Source organism: Lemur catta, chromosome 1, assembly GCF_020740605.2.
Source record: "Lemur catta isolate mLemCat1 chromosome 1, mLemCat1.pri, whole genome shotgun sequence".
Classification (NCBI taxonomy): Eukaryota; Metazoa; Chordata; class Mammalia; order Primates; family Lemuridae; genus Lemur; species Lemur catta.
In genome coordinates this window covers 114341917-114362842 of record NC_059128.1, presented here as the reverse complement: position 1 = coordinate 114362842, position 20926 = coordinate 114341917, and the positions used below count along the sequence as shown (strand labels likewise).

The 20926-nt window shown below is 52.1% G+C and overlaps 1 protein-coding gene across 2 annotated transcripts in view; it reads right to left on the bottom strand.

Annotated features, from left to right (window-relative positions):
- Nucleotides 1-13960: 13960 nt before the first annotated feature.
- Nucleotides 13961-20926, bottom strand: part of PTPRS (protein tyrosine phosphatase receptor type S) — a 62079-nt gene continuing 55113 nt past the window's right edge. For both annotated transcript variants that reach the window (XM_045549153.1, XM_045549163.1), the window contains 12 exons: nt 20340-20437; nt 20131-20254; nt 19443-19618; nt 19244-19363; nt 17503-17657; nt 17146-17431; nt 16827-17005; nt 16230-16356; nt 16012-16137; nt 15320-15474; nt 15034-15169; nt 13961-14490 (listed from right to left, as the gene is read on the bottom strand). In XM_045549153.1, coding sequence (XP_045405109.1) covers nt 14422-14490; nt 15034-15169; nt 15320-15474; nt 16012-16137; nt 16230-16356; nt 16827-17005; nt 17146-17431; nt 17503-17657; nt 19244-19363; nt 19443-19618; nt 20131-20254; nt 20340-20437 — 1751 coding nt within the window. In that variant the 3' untranslated portion in view covers nt 13961-14421. The remainder of the gene's footprint in view (nt 14491-15033; nt 15170-15319; nt 15475-16011; nt 16138-16229; nt 16357-16826; nt 17006-17145; nt 17432-17502; nt 17658-19243; nt 19364-19442; nt 19619-20130; nt 20255-20339; nt 20438-20926) is intronic.

The window sequence follows — 20926 nt, the reverse complement described above, 5'->3', positions numbered from 1 at the left end:
AGATGTTGAACATCTTTTCAGGTGCTTATTTGACATCTTTAAAAAAAATCATTGAAGCTTATCATAATAGTAAGGAGCATATATCTCCAATGTACATCTTTATGAAGTTTTACATTCATATTATGACCACACAAGCTGAGACATAAAATATAGCCAACCCCCAGAAGTCTTCCTGCCCAGTGGCAACCAGTGATCTGATTTGGGTGGGTCACAGTGGGATGTAGCCTAACAGCCCCCAGTGAAATGTACATCCTAAACCCTGGACCACGTGGCTGTGTTAGGTTACAGAGCAAAGGGAAGTTAAGATTGTCCTTAATTAAATGGATGAAGGTTGCTACAAGCTGACCTTAAAACAGAAAAATCATCGAGACTCCGGATAGCCCTTCTGACCTCCACACCTGCACAATAATAAGCAGGTGTTGTTTCAAGCTACGACATTTGTGGTCATTTATCGCAGCAGCAAGAAGAAACGAATAGTCAGTATAAATTAGTTTATTTGGTGCTTGAATTTTATGTATGTATGTATTTATTTATTTTGAGACAGAGTCTCGCTCTGTTGCCCAGGCTAGAGTGAGTGCCGTGGCGTCAGCCTAGCTCACAGCAACCTCAAACTCCTGGGCTCAAGCGATCCTCCTGCCTCAGCCTCCCGAGTAGCTGGGACTACAGGCGTGCACCACCATGCCTGGCTAATTTTTTCTATATATTTTTAGTTGTCCAGCTGATTTCTTTCTATTTTTTTAGTAGAGACGGGGGTCTCGCTCTTGCTCAGGCTGGTCTCGAACTCCTGAGCTCAAACGATCCGCCCGCCTCGGCCTCCCAAGTGCTAGGATTACAGGCGTGAGCCACCACACCCGACCTATTTATTTATTTTTGAGACAGAGTCTCACTCTGTCACCCAGGCTAGAGTGCAGTGGTGTCATCATAGCTCACAGCAGCCCCAAACTTCTGGGCTTAATCGATCCTCCTGCCTCAGTCTCCCAAGTAGCTGGGACTACAGGCGTGCACCACCATGCCTGGCTAATTTTGCTATTTTTAGTAGAGACGCGGTCTCACTCATGCTCAGGCTGGTCTCAGACTCCTAAGCTCAAGCGATCCTCCCACCTCAGCCTCCCAAGGTACTGGGATGACAGGTGTGAGCCACCATGCCCAGCCCTCACTGTTCTTAGGACACACTCCCCAGCATAGCCCTCAAAGCCAGTGCTATGGTTTGAATGTGTCCCCTCCAAAATTCACGTGTGGGGACTTCATGGCCAATGCGATGGCTTTAACAGGCGGAGCATTTAAGAGGTGATCAGGCCCTGAGGCCCCTCCCCACGTGGAAGGAATGGAGGCCCTTATACAAGAGGTTTCAGGACGCCCTCGGCTCGGTTTGCCCAGCTGTCTTCTGCCATGTGGGGACGTAGCGTTCTTCCGTTTTAGAGGACACAGCCACAAGGTGCGTGTCTTGCAGCCGACACTGACCTTCTGATACCTTGGCCTTGGACTTCTCAGCCCAGAACAGGGAGTAAATGAATTTCTCTTCTTTATAAATGACCCGGTGCGAGGTATTTTGTTCCAGCAGCACAGACAGGCTGAGACAGTCGTGTACCTCCTGCCTCCACCCCTCTGACTTTGTGTCACCTGACACTCCCCATCCCTAAGTCCCTCAGATGCCCCAAGCCGCTTTCACCCTGCTGGCCTTTCCCTGGGGCTGCCCCCGGAACAGCTTTCACCCTTCCCTCTCCTGGCCGGCTCTGTTCCTCCTCTGGGTTTCAGCATGAATGTTGCCTCCTCCAGGAAGCCTCCCATGATGCCACCACCAAGTTTGAGCCCTAGTGCAGATTCTCACACTGTCCTGGTCTCCTCTTTGAAGAACTTCTCAGAGCTATATTTGTACCATGATCTGTAGATGATTTAGGGGTCGTCTTATCTGTCTGCCTCCCCCAGGAGCAGAAAATCCAGCCTCTGTTGTATCTGGGCCCTGGTATACAGCAGGTGCTTTGATATCAACAGGGAAGCCCACGAGGGCAGACTTTCCCTCTGCCAGGGGAGGGACGTGTGACCCACATCACACAGCGCATCCCCCGGCGTCCTTCCTGCTGTTGCCACTGTCCCCCAGGGGCCCCCCGGCCCCCTCCTCAGGACTCCCCGTAATTGAAAGCAAATGTTCCCTCCAGAAGTTTCTCGTATCTGTGTTCATCTTCCGCACGGGCTAATTTTATTAAAGTTCCCCAAAGAGAGAATTGTAAATTCATTAGCGCGCATCTTGGACCAGACCCTCCTGTATGCCGCGTAGAAAAAGATTAGAAGTCAGCTGGGCCCGGCGATAATGAAACAGAAGATGCTAGAACATAATTCTTAATTAAACCGTAATGAGATAAGAAGTTGTCGCCGGCTCATGTGCTTGGCCGGTGTGGCCCGTGTTCCCATCGTAACTTGGTGATTTATGATTTCATCCCTCAAAGATGTAATTAGTTTTTTTCTCTCTTCTTTAAAAAAAAAAAAAAATCCTAAACATTATTTAGATTGTAAAAAAAAAAAACAAACCTGTGCCACAATTGGGAGTTGTTTTTTTATCCTGGTGGAATAATAACTTCAATTAAGTTGTTATTATTCAAATGTGGGGGGGTGAGGGAGGAGGGTGTAGGAGAAAACGAAAGGAGGTTGGGCGGGGGAGAAGCGCCTGGTTCTGGCCTGACCCAGCCTCCCGGACGTGGCCCTGGCTGGGGCTCCTGCCCGGAGAGCCCCCGGTCATTTTAAGGACACCCTTTGTGGCAGAGTCTTCCCCAAACCTGAACCTCTGCCTCCCTCTGAACCCCGCAGCTGGTTTGGAGCGGGTGTTGACCCATGGCAGGTCTCACGGTCCGTGATACAAGAATATTTGGGGTCTAATTGGGGTCTGATCGGGTCCTGCCCACCGGTCACCGAGTTCTATGCACAGGACAGGCCTGTGTCCCGTTGGATCTTGGGTGACAAGTGACAGAAACCACTTTCAGCTGTCTTGAAGGAGAGAGGATACAGTGGCGGGATAAGAGGTAGGACTTACGGGATGGAAGGTGCCTTTGAGGCAGCCGTGGACACCAAGGCTGTGTTTGACTTCCTGCTCTCCTCATCCCCTCCTCAAAAGGGACCAGGTCCCTACCTTTGGGGACCTTACCATCTACTGGAGGGAAACTGATGTTCAACAAAAAAACCACACAGCAAAATGGGAGACATGGTAGCCGGACAGGGTGAGAGGGGAGCCCCAGGTAGAGAGGAGAGTCCGGAGGTGCGACAGCAGGGACACGGGGTGGGAAGCCGGGGAGGCAGGAGTTGGTCTTGGGAGATCCCTGAAGGTTTAAAAAAGTTTTAAAATTGAGATAGCATAAAATTAGCATAGCATAAAATTCACTCCATTAAAGTGGACAATTCAGTGGTTTTTAGTGCATTCATAGAGTTGCATGACCATCACCACCGTATAATATAATTCCAGAACATTCCATGACCCCAAAAAGAAACCCCATCCCCATCAGCAGTCACTCCCCATTTCCTCCCACAGCCCCTGATGACCACTAATCTGTTTTTTGTCTCTGTGGATCTGCCTGTTCTGGACATTTCGTGTAAACGGAGTCTCACACTGTGTGTCCTTCTGTGTCTGGCGTCTCTCATTGAGCACGATGTCCTCAAGGTCCCTCCATGTTGTAGCCTGTGTCAGAACCTTGTCCCTTTTTGTGGCCAACTGATATTCCACGTGCGGATGGACCACAGTGTGTTTATCTATTGTTGTGTTGGTGGAAGTTTGGGTTGCTTTTACATTTCGGCTATTAGGAATCATGCTACTATAAACATTCCCATAGAAGTTTTGGTCCCAATCTGTTTTCAATTCTCTGGGCAGTGGAATTGCTGGGTCCTGTGGTCATTCTATGTTTAACCTTTTCAAGGAACTTCCAGACTGTTTCTTGCAGTGGCTGTGTCATTCTATGTTCCCATCAGCAGTGTACAATGTCTTCCGTTTCACCACATCCTCGTCAGCAGTTGTGATTGTGCGTTTTGTGTGTTTTTGCTGTTTTAGTTCTGTGTGACGTTGCTCCCATGGCTGCAGCGGGTTGTGAGTCTGCAGGGACAGCTCAGATTGGAGCAACGAAGCCAAGTGGGCTCTGGGATGGGATGTGACTTGCAAGGACCCCCAGCTCTCTGTCACCCTCCTGCCCAGAGTCCCATCTGAGGGCTCCCGCAGTGGGAGGGAGGGGGTTAAGCTGTCCCAGACAGTCCAGAGCTGGGAAACTTCAGCTGGGCCCCCAAACACAGAAAGCTTTGCTATTCAGGAGGTTCATTCAGCCATTGCCCTGTTTGAATAGGGCCAGGCTGCTTGCAGACAAAGCCTCGAGACCCAGTGGCCTCATGCATTCCTTTGTAGGGTCCCGCTGCGCTTGCTCCTGTTGTCTGGGGGGCCGCGGGCCGGGCCCTGCTCAGGCCTGCCCGAACCCTATGTCTGCAGCTGCTCCATTGTCTGCCCTGATTGAAATGCAAAGAGAAAATTAGAATTCCCTGGCTTCCTTGCCCCGCTTTCCTCTGGATTTTAATGAATTCAGCCCTTACAGGCTGAGGAGGCGAAGAAAATGGCTTTTGATATATTTTTCTTTCTTAAAAAAAGAACTATTTTCATTTCCGGGATAGTCTTCCCATTGACTTGATTCAGCAAGCTGTTCCTCCAAAGTCCAGTGGTCTGGGCAGCTCCCTCCTGATTTCGGGCTGGTTTGCCGGCAAACTCTGCCAAGTGACTTTTCCTTTGGAATCACAAAGAGATTTTGCAGAGCTGTATCTGCTTTTTGAGGCAGAGAACCATACAAATAAATATGAAGGAAATAAAATTGCATTCATGAAAGTTTGCCTGCCCAAGGACTTGAACTTTGGGCCGGTTGTACTTAAGAAAAAGGGCGGATGAGGTCTGGGGCCACACCACCCTGGATGCGCCTGATCTCCCACCCTGAGCAGGCTCAGGCCTGGTTAGTACTTGGATGGGAAGAAAAGGGGAGAGGGGAGGGCTAGAAAGCTCCCCGCCCAGGTGTTCACTCAGTGGTTGGCTCTTTTTGATTGCTGTGTAATATTCCATTATTTTATGGAATACATATTCCATAATATTCCAAGCTGTAAACTAAGAATAAAATCCTACGCCCCCCAGCTGACTCAATGGACCCCCTCTGAGCCAAGGAAACTGAAGAAAAACCTTAAAACTGAGTTCCCAGCCATAAAGGGAAGGAAGGTTGCACACACCTCATTATACCACCTCCCTTTTAGAGTTTAGCTACAATTTGACCTGCATTAATGGTAAAAAAAAAAAAAAAAAAAAACAGATCCTAAGACTGACGAAAGAGATTCCTTGTGACAATAAGATGCTAAATTATTAACAGGACCTGAAGTCATGAAGGGCAGAGTTTATATCACCCCGTAGGCCACCAGTTTGCCTAACAGATCGCTTGAGTCAGCCTGTTGTAGCTTGTCTCTGGTGAACGGGCTTCTTTGTCTTAAAACATTCCAAGTCTTTAGATAGAGCTTCATTTATTTAACCAGTTACAAATCAAAGAATCTTTGAACCTGCCTATACGCTGTAAGCCCCCACTCCGAGATGTCCCACCTTTTTGGGCCAAATTGATGTTTGCCTTCTGTGTATTGATTTATGACTTTACCTGAGATTCCTGTTTCCCTAAAATGTATAAAGCCAGGCCTGGTGCAGTGCGGCTCACGCCTGTAATCCTAGCACTCTGGGAGGCTGAGGCAGGAGGATTGCTGGAGGTCAGGAGTTTAAGACCAGCTTGAGCAAGAGCAAGACTTCATCTCTACTAAAAATAGAAAAAATTAGCTGGGACTACATGGTGGTGCACACCTGTAGTCCCAGCTACTCGGGAGGCTGAGGCAGGAGGATCACTTGAGCCCAGGAGTTGGAGGCTGCAGTGAGCTACAATGAGGCCACTGCACTCCAGCTTGGGCGACAGAGTGAAACTCTGCCTCAAAACAAAAAAATGTGTAAAACCAAACTATAACCTGACCACTTTGGGACCACTTACTCAAGACTCCTTGGGTGTGGCTCCCCAGGCCAAGGTCACACACATTGGCTCAGAACAAACCTCTTTCAATTATTTTACAGAGTTGTTTTTTTTTTTTTCCCCGTTAACAAAGGCTTTGGACAGGAATGGTCATAGCAGCTTTAGTCCCAAACCAGAAACAACCCAAATGCTTGTCAGCACCAGGGTGGATGGATAAAGTGTAATGTATTCACATGATGGAATATTACACAGCAATGAAAAGCTGTGAGCCACACAAGAGCAACGTGCAACTGTGTGCACGAATCTCATCATAATATGGGGTCAGAGGCCAGACCCCAAAGAGAACATGCAACACGATTTCATTCACAGGAAGCTCAAGAACAGGCAAAACTAGCTGATGGTGATAGGAACTAACTGTGGTTCTGCTGAGGTGGGAGTACTGATGGGATAACCTGCCACGGAACATTCTAGGGTGTGGAAACTGCAAAAGTTTTATTACCTTGATCTGGGTGGGTGATCCCTGCGGGTAGATTGATATAATAATTTTCCTGGCTGTGTACTTCAGATGTGTACTTGGGCCACATGCAAATTATACTTCTGATTTTGTTTTTTTGTTTTTTTTTTTAAGGGTGAGGAGGGGCTAGCAAGGGTTAGGGTGCTATTCAGGATGTTAAGGACACAGCACCCAACTGATTCTTCTGTTTCTCTTAGAGACAGAGTCTCGCTCTGTCACTCAGGCTGGAGTGCAGTGACATCATCATAGCTCACTGCAGCCTCCAACTCCTGGGCTCAAGCAATCCTCCTGCCTCAGCTTCCCAAGTAGCTGGGACTACAGGTGCCACCACCATGCCCAGCTAATTTTTTTCTATTTTTTATAGAGATAGGGTCTTGCTCTTGCTCAGGCTGATCTCCAACTCCTGGCCTCACATGATCCTCCTGCCTTGGCCTCCCAGAGTGCTGGGATTACAGGTGTGAGCCACAACACCTGGCCCTCTAAGGTTTTTAATTCAAAATATTCATCATACCAGGGAAACATATTTTGGAAATTTCCTGAGCTCCTTCAGGCCCACCCTGGTGACCTCGTTTGACTTTAATGACCTGCTTAAAGACTATCTCCAAATACAGTCACCTTTAGAGGTACCGGGGGTGGGGGTTAGGACTTCACCATATGAATTTGCAGAGGGTGGGAGACAGACTTCAGCCTGTAGCACCCTGGTTTAACTCAGTGTAGAACTAGAAGACAGGCCCAGGTGAGGGGTGGAGAGAATCATGCTGGCAGAACTGCCCCCAAAGTGCCATTTGTAGTTAGTGTTAGTAAGGGAGGGTTGGCGGTGCATGGAACTGGCTCAGGACAGCTCCGTTATCTGCTGAAGTTTGGTGTGGTGCACAGGCTGCAAGTTGGGCCCGAGCGGAACTGCTGAGCCAAAAGGTGTGAGTCCGGGCATGGCCCAGCCCTCCTGTCTCTCTCCCTCCCCCTCCCTCCTCCTCCCAAGTGCCAGGAGCCAGCGTCCAGCTCCCCTACCCGGTCTGAGCCATATGGACATTAAAACTGTCCTTTGGAGGAAGGGGCATGTTATCAGCCTTCCCAAGCCCCCTTACATTAATAAATCTGAGTTGAATGTTGGGGCCAGTGGGTTTGCAGCTGTCTACACTGTCCTCGAGTGCCACACTCTCTCACTGGGCCTTGTGTCAGCTCTGCCTCATTCCAGACAAAACCTTTCCCTGCACCCCCCCCGACTGCCCCCAGAAGATCCCAGAATCCTATTCACTGTGCACCTCGGTGCAGCCATTCCTGACACCCTGCCATCGATGTACCCACTGCCACTGGTGCCCCACCTGCTAGAGTTCTCATCCCCAAGAACTGAAATGGCTGCAATTGTCTGTCTTCCCCACTCACCGCCAAACCCTACGAAGCCGAGGGGTATGTTGTGTTCAGTTTTGAATCTCTGTTGCCTAGTGGCTTGTTCGATGTAATGAAGACTCTGGGGCCAGAAGACCCAGGTTCAAATCCTGGCTCTGCCATTCCCTGGCTGTGTGACCTCGGGAAAATTACTTAAATTCTCTGTGCCCCAACTTCCTCATGTGCAAAAATGGGGATTATAATACTACCTTGTCAGCGCAGTGTGAAGTATTACAAGTAGCCACTCAGTAAATGAGAGCTGTTTTTTTTTTTTTTTGGTGGGTTTTTTTTTATGATAGTGATATGGCCCTGGGAGAAATATTAATAGCACAGTTAGCAAGACGTAGTTCTGCCTCGTTTTTTTTTTTTTTTTTTGAGATAGAGTCTCATTCTGTTGGCCAGGTTAGAGTGCCATGGCGTCAGCCTAGCTCACAGCAACCTCAAACTCCTGGGCTTAAGCGATCCTCCTGCCTCAGCCTCCCGAGTAGCTGGGACTACAGGCATGCGCCACCATGCCCGGCTATTTTTTTTCTATATACATTTTAGCTGTCCAGATAATTTCTTTCTATTTTTAGTAGAGACGAGGTCTCGCTCAGGCTGGTCTCGAACTCCTGACCTCAAGCGATCCTCCCGCCTCGGCCTCCCAGAGTGCTGGGATTACAGGCGTGAGCCACTGCGCCCGGCCTCTGCCTCGTTCTTGAAGGCTACTTCTCTCTGCCCATGGGGAACTGAGTCCCCAATAGCAGAACATGGATAGAAGCCTTTCTTTTATTTTTTAAATTCATTTATAATTATGCAATTACCATATAAATGCATTTTCTGTCATAAAAACAGAGACATTGTCAGGTTTTAGTCTGAAATGTCAGTTCTTAGCGCGCTCATGGCCAAAGAATGACCAGATACACCCAAGTAAGGCAAGAACGAAAAGTTAGGATTACAGAGCAAGAGCAAGATACAGGTTTAGCAAGTGTGATACGTATGCCACAGATGACAGCCAGACCTATTGTCACAGCAAAGGGAGAGCAAGGGGAAGGGTGCAGAAGACAGGATGGTTATGGTCTGCGTCTTGTTTTATAGTGCTCGGGTTGGGACCGGCCTGTGGCTCAGACGTCACCATGGAACTGCTTTGATCGGGCAGTTGGGAGTTGCGTGACCTGAGTCTTAACTGTGCATGCGGGTTGTTCTAGGTCAATTTCTGGACTCTATCGTATCTGATGCAGCTTGGCCCGTGGACTAGAGAGTCCCCTGCATTCTTTTGCAGCTGGCATGCTAAGTTATTTTTTATTATTCTTATTTTTTTGAGACAGAGTCTCACTCTCACCCAGGCTAGAGTGCTGTGGCATCAGCTTAGCTCACAGCAACCTCCGACTCCTGGGCTCAAGCGATCCTCCTGCCTCAGCCTCCCGAGTAGCTGGAACTATAGGCATGTGCCACCATGCCTGGCTATTTTTTTTTCTATTTTCAGTTGTCCAGCTAATTTCTTTCTATTTTTAGTAGAGATGGGGTCCTGCTCTTGCTCAGGCTGGTCTTGAACTCCTGACCTCAAGTGATCCTCCCGCCTTGGAAGATTTGGCAAAACTCACTTGAAAATCCATCTGGGAAGGTGCCTTGTATCCTGGGTAGATCTTTACTATCCTCTCAGTATTTTCTAACATTATTCACTTTTTTTATAATGTGGGTTGATTTTGATATTTTCTTAGGTTTTTAAAAAAATGATCACCTTACACATTTTGTGGTATAAAATTAAATACTCATAGTATACTCTCATCTTTTAAAATATCTCCTCCTGGCTGGGCACAGTGGCTCATGCCTGTAATCCCAGCACTCTGGGAGGTTGAGGTAGGAGGATCCCTTGAGGTCAGGTGTTCGAGACCAGCCTGAGTAAGGGTGAGACCCCATCTCTACTAAAAATAGAAAAATTAGCCAGGCATGGTGGCACACACCTGTGATCCCAGCTACTCGGGAGGCTGAGGCAGGAGGATCATTTGAGCCCAGGAGGTTGAGGTTGCTGTGAGCTAGGCTGATGCCATGGCACACTCGCCTGGGCACCACAGCAAGACTCTGTCTTAAAAATAAAAATATATATATATCTCCTCCGTAGAGTGATTGGTAACCCAGCATCCCTACTGTTTTTTCTTTGTGCCTCTTGTCATTTATGCCTCTTGTCATCCTGCCAGAGTTCTGCCTCTTTTATGGGTGTTTCCAAAGATGCAGGTTTTTAGATTATTATTTTTTTGTTGCTGCTGCTGCAGTTTCCCATCTCATGAATTTCTGATTTCCTTAATGATGTTTTCTCTTAAATTTCCTCGAGTTTATTTGTTTTTTTTTGTACATGCTTGAGTTGAAAACTCAAGTAGTTTATTTTCAGTTATTTTCCCTCATAAATCCATATAAGGCTATGAATTTCTCTCTGAGTACTACTTTGGCTGCTTATTTAACTTCATTGCCCCCTACCTGACCTCTGCTGCCATAAGTGCACTTAAGACTTTAAAATTTACCTCTGAGCACACTTTTAGTTGTATCTCACAGGTTTTAATTTGTAGTGGTCTCATGCATTTCTAAATATTTTGAAATTTGTTTTTTCTTACCTTTAACTCATTATTTAACATTTCCAATTATGTGGATTTGAGAAGCTATAGGTTATCCTTGATTTGTCATTTTATTGCACAGTGGCTGAGTGACTCTGTGTGGGCTTCCCTTTGCAGTCTACTGCATGGTCTGTTTTTGTGATGGCTGCACGTGTTTGGACAGAATGTCTGTTTTTTGTCGGGTACAAAGTCCCATACATAGGTATTTCATCCAGTTTGCTGTTGCATTATCTCCTCAAGATCCTATGATTTTTGTGTTCTTGGTCTTTCGATTTCTGAACGAGTTGACTTCAGTCCCCCAGCACAACTATGACTCTGTTACTCCTTGTGGATGTTTTTGCTTTAAACGTTTCAGGCCTTATTGTTAGGGTTAGGATATGTATTTATTGAGGGCATTTGTGTTTTTCAGAGAACTAGGAGGTTTGGGCTTCTGACACATCACTGGGGTGGGGGTTTGGTCCAGGTTCTATGTTTCCCAGTCTGGGGCTGCCATGTGAGGCCAAGGTTGACCATAGGAAGGCATAGCTTACAGACGTCTTGACCCTCCCTCTTTAAGGCCGAAGGAGAGGGGCAGATCTGGGCCTAAGTGCAGGTTCCACCATTTGCCGTCTTTGTGATCTTGGGGACTGAGACTGACCTCTTTGAGCCTCAGTTTCCTCATCTGTCTAATGGTGCATTGTTACAAGGATTAAAGAAGACTGCATGAGCTAAACATACAGTAAGCACTCGATAAATGGGGATCAATATTATGGCACCTGTGGTAGGACCAAGGCAGCTGGAAAAGCTGTCTGTGGGTTAAGGCATTTTCTTAGGGGCCCCTTCTTCCAGGAAGTTGTGTGCTATCACCTACCCCCACCATATAGCCATGAGCATCCCAAGGGCTGAAGGTCACACACATGCTCACACACACTCACTGACTTTCCCAGAAGGGTTCTCTCTGACCTGTTCCCAGTAAGGAAGACAAGATAGCTACTATTCAGAAACTTCAGCCTCAATGGACTTGGGGATTGGCTACAGTGACGGACAGCAGGCTTAGGCAGCCCAGAGAAGGGGAAAATAAGGGATATCTTCTTAAAGGGGCTTTTAGTATTGGGCTTTGAGGATTAAACAGAAGTTCTCTGAACAGCATACCCTGTTGGTAAAGTCTTGGATGATTCAAGTAGGACTAGGCTTGGGTTAGAGTTGTCTTTTCTGTCCCACACTTCGTCACTCCTAGGAAGAGCTTACTTCTCCCCTACTTCTTGAATTCAGAACTCAGAGGCTACTAAATGTAGTCTTACATGATTATCCCCCATCTTTTTTCTCTTTAGTGTCTGCCTTTCCCACTACCCCCCAGAGGGAAAATGAAGGATTGTTCCCATGCCAGCTTTGCTACCGCTTCCACTGTCCCTCCCTCTTCAGTTTCCTTCCTGACTCCCCCTTACTAAATTACTCATCTTATTAAAAAGAAAAAAATCCTCCACCCATAATGTGTCTTATCCCACTTTTCTGATGATGTTTGTACTTTCTCTTTTTCTCAATTGCACTTGCCTAACATTTGTCTACTTTTGGTGTTTTCAATGAAAGTTTCTGATATTTTATCGCAAAATAATCATGCCAAAGATGCCCAATTAGAGTTATTTCCACTTGTATCTTTATTTTCTTTCTATTTGGGTTTATTCTATTCTTTTTTCTAGATATTTGAATTGAAAGTGTGGTTCATTTATTTTTAAAAGTTATTGAAAATTTTTCTTGTTTTCTTATAAATGTATTCAAGGCTATGAATTTTTCTCCGAGTGCTACTTTGGCTGCATCCCACAGGTTTCATTACATAATCTACTATGCGAACTGCTGAATTTTAAAAACTTTGTAACATTCATGTTGATTTCTTCTTTAACTCATGCCTTATTTAGAAATGCATTTTAAAATTTCCCATCGTAGGCCTTCCCAGGAGAGGCTAATCTACCCCTCTGAGCCAAGACCAGGATATCTTAATACTTGTTAGAATTTGTGAAGGTCTCACTGCTGATTTTTATAAATGTTCCATGTATTTGAGAACTTGGAGGAGGAGAGTATATAGGGTTTGATAAACCTATTTGACTAAGCTTATTAATAGGGTGTCATATCTTCTATATACATATATTTTTGACTCCTTGGCATGTTGGTTTCTAAAGCAGGTTAACTCCATTCTTTCCTTGCCTGGGCCCCTGCCCTAACCAAGACCACCCCTTCTCTGAGGTCTTCGGGGGATATTTTATCTCATCTCTGGCTCCTATGCCACAGGACTGGGGGACTCGGGCAAGGGTATAGACATAAAATGGTTCACCCTCTGTCCCCCAGGGTGTGACTCAGGCTCAAAATATGGGTCCACCCATTGAGGGTGGGGAGAAAATAGTGCTCCTGACTCGCTGCTTCCCTGCATGGAGTCAGCTCCTCCCCGGCCCGCTGGAGAAGGTGGCACAGGGTGGTTTTCAGGGCTGTGGGTGTGACTGGCCAGGTTATGAATCCCAGCTGCACGTCAAACTCATTGTGTGACTGTGGGTTGGTGCCTGCCCCCTCCTGTGCCTCAGTTTCCTCTCTCAGAGCACCTGGCCACGGTCACTATTATAATGAGAACACGAGGCAGCCCCTACAGGGTGAGGGCTTGGGTTCAGGGTTCAAATCTTAGCCTGGCCAATCGCTGTGTGATGTTGGACAAGCAACACTACCTCTCTGGGCCAACTCGGCAAACCTCAGCTCCCCAGGACCCCTCCCCACCCTGCCCCAGGGATGAGACAGGGGACAAGTAGGGCCACAACAAAGACTCCACGATGGGGTCGGACGATCTTCCTTTAATACAAAGTCGATATATCTACATACACAGAGGTGGGAAAACCACCCAGCTGCTTCCTCTTGAATAAAGTGTTGAAAGGAACTGCAGATCTGCTCTTGTACAAAGAAAAAAACTCACTTGCTCGGGGGGGGGGGGTCCCCCAAATTGCCCCATAGTCCCAGGGAAAAAGGGTCCCTGATGCGGGGCAGCACACGGCCACTTTCCCTTACGTCGGCCCTCTCGTCGGGGGCCAGAGACGGGGAGCTCGGGCTGCCGTGGCGGGGGGGTCCACGGCCCCACCCTCAGAACTATCCTTGATATGTCTGAAAATTTAATTTAGAAAAAATGAAAAGGAGGAAAAAAAAAAAAAAGGCAAAAAGAAACCAGGAACAAAAGGACGTCCCATTCTTATGTGTGAGCGAGGCACAACTTCTGACGTTAGGACAAAATAAAAAGCCAGGGACAGCCGTGGGCCCGGCACACGCACTCGCGAACGGAGTTGTCACAAACAAGGACGTTTCCTACCATGAAAAAAGACTGTCTTTGAACAGAACATGAATAAGCAAAGTTGTTCTTTGTAAATTCAGTGACTGGCAAGTCTTTTGTTTGTTTCTTGTTTAAAAAAAAAAAATGGAAAAAAATACACTATTTAAAAAAAAAAATGTCATGGGATACGGTTACACGGAGAGTTTTAAAAGAAAGCTGGAATCTGTCCCCCCAGCCCAGACCTCCAGGCTGCAGGGCAGGGAGGAGCCTCCCAGGTCCCCGGGGAGGACCAGGGGTCAGTCCACGGTCTGCGCCCCGCCCTCCTCTGCTTCTGGGGCGCACCCCTATTTGCTTACCATCCCCCCACCCCCCACCCCGGAATCTCTTGTTTTGGAATCGGAAGGAAATGAGGAATGTGCCAAGTATTTGAAGGCAGGCGGCCGGTGCCAGGGAGGTTGCTGGGTCGGCCGGGGCGTGCGGGAGGCTCGAAGGGCTGCATCGTCCCCAGAGACTGCTCAGAAACGCAGCCGGCACCTCCTCCTCTTCCTGCCCTGCCCGCTGGGGTTCCAGGCCTCCAGGGGTCTGCCCGGGAGGGGCAGAGGCATCCAAGGCCAGTGGTGTCGGGCCGGGGGCAGGCGGGGGGGAGCCATGGCTTTAGGTTGCATAGTGGTCAAAACTTCCAAGATACTCCAGCGCCGCCTGGTAGCAGAATTGGTATTCGTCCTGCGGGAGCAGAGGGGAAGGACGTGCCCCGTCAGTACCCCCCTAGCTCTAACACCTCCCAAGGGCTCCCTACTGCCCTCAGGAACAAGCCTCTCTTGGGGCAGAAGACCACTTCAGCCCCTAGATCCCTCTCTCGGGGGGACGGTCCCCAAATGCACCGAGTGGTGCCACACTTCCCTGCCTGCCTGGAGGCCCTATTCATGTCTTGGAGCAATCCCTCCATTGGGAATTGCTCTCTCTGGGCCTCAGTTTCCCCATCTGTACATTAGGTGGACTTCAGATTCTATGGTCAGGAGGCAGGGTCCAGGCTGGGTCACAAAGTGGCTGTGACTCTGGCACCGCAATGGACCCATCTCTGTTCACTCTAAGGGACACCTCTTAGCTTTGGACTTCAGTCCGTCGAGGTGTTAAAAGGGGCTGACTCGTCCCCTTTCGGCCCAAAGCGGGAGGCGTCTGTGGACTTTCCCCACAACGACCCTGAGGGTCCAAAGTGGCTGTGCCCATCTCGCAGAGGAGGAAACTGAGGCCGCCTCCCGTCCATACCTCCGTCTGCACCATGGCCGGCCGCTGGGTGCGCAGCATCTTCACGGTCTGGAAGATGTCCACCGCGCCCTCGTACCGCATCCGCTCCAGCACGATGCTGAGCGTGACGAAGACGCCTGTCCTGCCCACGCCAGCGCTGTCGGGGTGACGGGAGACAGCAGGTCAGGGCCGGGTGCCCCAGAGCCCCCACATTCCCCCAAATCCAACTGCCCCAGCCCTAGGGCTGGCTCCACCATGCCTCAGTTTCCCCAGCTGGACGCCAGGCGGGGGCCCGGGAGGGGCTCACCTGCAGTGGACAGAGATGGGGCCGTCCTGGCCGAACTGCTCCTTGGTCTTGTGCACCTGGCCGATGAAGTCGATGAAGCCCTCCCCCGACTTTGGCACGCCCTGCTCTGGCCAGTCTGTGAACTGGAACTGCCGGACGGTCCGGGACTGGCCGTCCTGGGACGGGGAGAGCCAGGTCTTGCGGTCAGTGGCAGCCACGGCGCACCCTGACCACTCATTGTCCCTCACCATCTACTGGCATTTCTGTCTACCGAGGTGGCAACGCCATTCTCCTCACTGTCACCATCCAATGACGCCATTGCCATTCCCCACATCTCCAATCTCAGCCACCATGCCCGACGTGACATCCAACACCACCATCCTCCATCCTTCCCAGACCTGTTCTCTGCCACCACGATCCCCTGTCATCCCTGTGGCCTGACCCAACCCCATCCCCTCCCATCCCCCATCACTGACTCCTCGTCAGCTCCTGCAACCCAGCACTGCCAACGCTCGGCCCGCAGCGCCGACAGCGCCACTGGACTATAGATCTGACTATGGTCAGCCCGGGGCCATGACACTCTCCTAAGAGCGAGCGGCCAACTGGCTGACGCACTCTTCTTCCCAACCTGCAATGCCCGAAGGTGGCGCATTCACGTCTACCTCCAACCAGGGAGCCCTGTCCCGATTCCAGCAGTACGTCCCCGTACTCACCCGCGCGTCCGTGACCTTGAACTCTCGCAGAATGTACTGAGGCATGTTGTATTCTGCCATCGGGTCCACCACAAAGTACTGGTATCGGGCAGAGCGCTCAGCTGGCCAGTATTGGTGACACTTCTCCTGTCGAGGACACAGTGGTCACGGTCAGCTCTGTCTGCGTCCCAGCCTGGCTCCCACCTGGTCCCCCACAAACACCACGGGCCCTGGCTCACCCGGCCCATTTCCCGCAACTTGGTAAGCATCACCACGATTGTCGAGTTGTTCTCCCACAACATGCGCCAGAAGTCCTCCGTGGTCTCCGCCAGTGGCCCCTGTGTCGCAATGTAGGCCTTTTGCTGCCTGCGAGGTGGGGCGTGTGAGCGCAGGGCTGGCGGGAGCCCCAGCCCCACCCTGGACTCCACCGTAGCTACCCCTGGCACACACGCCGTTTCCCTGCCAATGATCCCACTCTACACACGGGGAAGCTGTCAAACTCCTTGATGAAGCTGCAGGACGGTCCCTAACCTCTCCTCACTTCCAGCCTCTCCCTCCAACTGCTGTTATGATAGTCAAAAATGTCCCCGGACACCAAATATCCCCTGGGTAGTAGAACTGCCCCAGTTGAGAACCACTGATATTGAAGGACATATGGAACCACATTATGGACAGCAGCCATCAGTTAAATACACATCTGAAGACTTCCCTCCACCCAGCTCTGACTGCCCAGGACTGGTGGTGTCTCTCCAGCTCTGTCTCCCCCAAGACTGGCTGTCTCTTGGAAACAGGGGTGGGATCCTTCTGGAGCCCCTGAGGCGGCCACGGCAAGGTACCTGTAGCCATCAATGAAGCTGGCGTTGATGTAGTCGGAGCCTTCCACGCCCCGGATGGGCTGCAGACAGACCCGTGTGCTCTCGTAGGGCATGATGTTCACCAGGCGGTTCTTGAACTTGTTACAAGGCAGATTGGCACTGATGAAGCGTGATGTGTGGGCCTTGGAGTTGGCCAGCCGCTGCGGGGACAAGGGGGCCACCACTGGGACGGGGAGCACTGGGCTTTTGGCTGGAGTGCTTGTCCCCAGTGCTTGGGGCGAGCCTGATGGCAGCTCCTAGGGCCTCCCCCCTCCTCCAACAGCCCCCGCCCCGGCGGAACCTTGAACTCGAGCTCCATGCCGGTGACGTGCTCGCCGGGCTCGACCTGCGCCAGCTTCTGGATGTAGGCGTACAGGCTGCGGGCGGGCACCTCCGTGTTGCCGCAGCCCACGGCCTCCAGCAGGGCCTCGTGGATGAAGCTGTACTGGTCCTCAGTCTGCACCATGTAGTTGCGCTGGGACCGCATGAGCGTCACGTGGCCGTACACGTCCACCGTCTTCTCTGGCTTGATGCGCTCCAGCATGGCGTCGATGACGATGAAGCAGCCCGTGCGGCCCACGCCAGCGCTGCGGGGACGGCCACGTGGCATTCAGAGGGTGCAGCAGCCGGGGAAGGGGGCCGGAGCGGGGGGACCTACCTGCAGTGGACCACGACGGGGCCGGCGTCGGGTGGGTTGCAGGTCTTGACCCTCCGCAGGAAGGCCAGGAAGGGCGTCGGGTACTCGGGCACGCCGTGGTCCGGCCACGCGGTGAACTGGAACTGGCGGACCTCGCGCTTCTCGCTGGAGCCGTTCTGGGGACCACAGGGGTGGTGCCTGTCACCACGGCCCGCCACCCACACGTTGACGCCGCCCAAATTCACACTGTCAAGCCACCAGGTCCTGCAAGGCCTGCTCAGTGTCTTGCCGCCCCCCACCGGGTGTTTCCATGTGGGGGGTCTCGAGGGTGCCTCCCACCCAATGTGGCCAACTCTGTGCCAGCTTCTTCCGAAACCTGCTCAGCTGAGGGCAGCTCTGCCCTTCCAGGCACTCTGGCTGGACCTTGGGAGTCACCCTCAACTCCATCCACCCCACACTCCGCACCCCAGACAGTACTGGCGGCTCTGCCTCCAACATATGTTCCAAATCCACCTGCTTCTTCCCCTCCATGGAGGCTGTCCTGGTCCCCGGCTCCCACCCTCACCCCTCACAGTCTGTCCTCCCCCCAACTGGCTGCCACCAGAGGTGGCTGTAAGTCAGGACCCATCCCTTCTCTGCCCACAGCCCTCCATGGCTCCCACCTCCCTTGGGGTCAAAGCCCAAGTCCTCCCTGGGACCCACCAGGCCCTGCACAACCTGCCCTGTCCCCTCCTCGCCCTCCCCTCCTCCCTCTGCTCCAGCCACACAGGCCTCCTCGCTGTGCCTCCAACACACCAGATATAGTCCTGCCCCAGGGCCTTTGTACAGCCCATTCCCTCTGCCTGCATCTCTGCCTGAAATGCTGTTACCCAAGATCTCCCCACGCTACCCTCTTCTAGGTCCCCTGACATACACTCTCTTCTCTGCTTTATTTTTCTCCTTCTACAAGTAAAATTTCCTGTCATTCCACATTTGTTGTCCGTGTCTTGTGCACTAGACCGTAAGCCCCACAGGGCAGGATGTTTTGTCTGTCTTGGTCCTTGCTGTGTTCAGGTCAGGGAGTGACACACAGCACGTGCTAATGTGCGTGAATGAACCAAGAATTCTTACTCCCTCCTGTCTAGCTACACACCTGCTGGCACTTGGGGCAAGTGTGTGGTTGATGTTGGACGACCAGGTGGGGTGTTGGGGGCACACCATGGGACCGACAACACCTGCCCTCCTCATTGTGGCAATAACAAATGTGCCCAGACATTGCTCAATGTCCCCTGGATGGCAGAATTGTCCCAATTCAGAACCACTGACATAGAAGAACAGACGGAACTGCATTATGGACAGCAGCCATCAGTTAAATACCTATCTAGGGATACTCTCCACTCCAGCCCTGACTTCCCGGGGCTGCCAGTGTCTGTCCAGCTCTGTCTGGAGACTCCTTGAGGGCAGGGCTGGGATCCAGCTGAGGCCCCATCACAGGCCCAAGCCGGGAGAGGCCAGAGGACAAGCAGGCAATGACGACATGAAGTATGATTGAAGGGAAGAGGACAACAGGCTCACTGCCAAATTGGGCTCTGTCCTCTGGATGAGCAGTGTCCCCTCTGAGCCTCAGTTTCCCCATCCATGAAGCAGGCTCCGTGAGAATGGGGTCAGCCCGGGTGGACACACTGGTTTTTCTCTGTCCCCTGGGCAGCTCCCTGGGCAAAAGCCGGGGCCCTCTGCGTCCTTCCCAACACGATTCCCCACTGCCACCCCCGCCCGGCCCCACCTTGTGCAGGGAGAACGTCCTGACGCAGAACGTGGCCAGCTCGATGGTGTCCAGCAGGGTGACCTGGATGAAGCCATAGGTCTCCGTGCCTCTGCCGGGCCAGTACTGATCGCACTTGATCTGCGCCGGGCGACAGAATGGGCGTGAGCGTGGCCAACCCCGGGGGGGGCTCCCGAGGGCCGTGGGGTCCGGGCCTCACCCGTGACTTCTCCTCCAGCCGCGTCATCATGACGATGGTGGCCGACCGCTGCTCCCACACCATACGCCAGAAGTCACCGAAGGTCTCGGGCAGCGGCCCCTGCGTGGCAATGTACGCGTTCTGCCGCCGGTAGCCGTCCACGTAGTTGGCGTTGATGTAATCACTGCCCACGATGCCTACGGCCGGGCGAGAGCCAGGGTCTGCTGGGGGCTCCGTCCCACTGGGCCGGCTCTGCTGGGCCTGCCCCTTCCTGGAAGCTCCCTCGGAGAGCCCCAAGTGTCCCCAAGGCGACTGTGGGGCATGTACTTCCTGGTTTCTCCCCCTCAGCACTCTTATCATTTGAGCCCAGGTCATCCTCTGGGGTGGGGCCGTCCTGGGCCCTGCAGGTGCTGAGCAGTGTCCCTGTCCCCACCCAGCCCAGGCCAGGAGCTCCCCCAAGTTGTGACAACCAAAAACGTCCCAAGACATCGCCAGACGTCCCCTGGGTGGGAGAACTGTTCTGATGGAGCCCCGCTGGCGTAGAGGAACAGATGGTGCCAAGTGATAGCAGCCATCAGTTAAATACATATCAAAAGATGCCCAGTAGCCTCCACCTGATTCTACGACCAGAATCAGGCCTCGGTGGCCAAGAGGAGGTCTGGGCGTGTCACATGGCGTGAGGAAGGGCCCGTTAATCCCAGGGCAGTACCTTCGATGGGCTGGAGGATGACACGGGAGTGGTCGTAGGCGATGACGTTGGCGTAGCGGTTCTTGGGCTTGTTCACTTCCAGGTTGGAGTGTTCCCAGGTGAACTGCTGTCCGGGGTCGATGGACTACGGGGGAAGGAGAGGCAGGTGGGGGACGCGGTAGGCGCCTGGGAGCACGGGGCGAGGGCAGCGGGGGGCGGGGGCCGCTCACCTCGTACTCCTGGGAGAGTCTGAGGCTGTCGTTGGCCTTCAGGCGCTCCGTGTGCTCCGCCATGTCGGCGATGGGGATGGGCGGGTGGCTGAGCATGCCTGCGGGAGACAGAGCCCGCCGTGTGGGCCGTCACGGGGCCGGCCGGGGCGGGGGGCGGGGGTGCCCTACGAGTGTGAGTCTGTGACGGACAGACGCGCTGCAGTTAGAAGGGGTGGCCGGGGCGTGGCTCAGCGGGAGGGGAAGACTCGGGGTGGCTCACGTCAGGGCCAGGCGTCTGAAGGTGGCAGGTTCGAGGCTGCCACGGGCAGAGCCCGACACCCACGCAGGCGGGGGCTCGGATCGCAATGTTGGCCCGTCCTGGTGCCCCCAACCCAGCTGGGGGCGCGGGGGAAGGTCACCCTGGAGGATGTCAGACTCCTAGTGCTTTGAGGCAAGAGGCAGGTGAGCAGCACAGAAATGAAGACGCGATGTGGCTGGCTGGGCTTCAGAAATACCATCCCCCGGGCGGGCAGCTACGCCTCTTTCTGTCCCTCTGGGAGCAGAGCGACCAGAGAGTCCTCTGTCAGGCAGAGTCGAGGGCCTGGGCA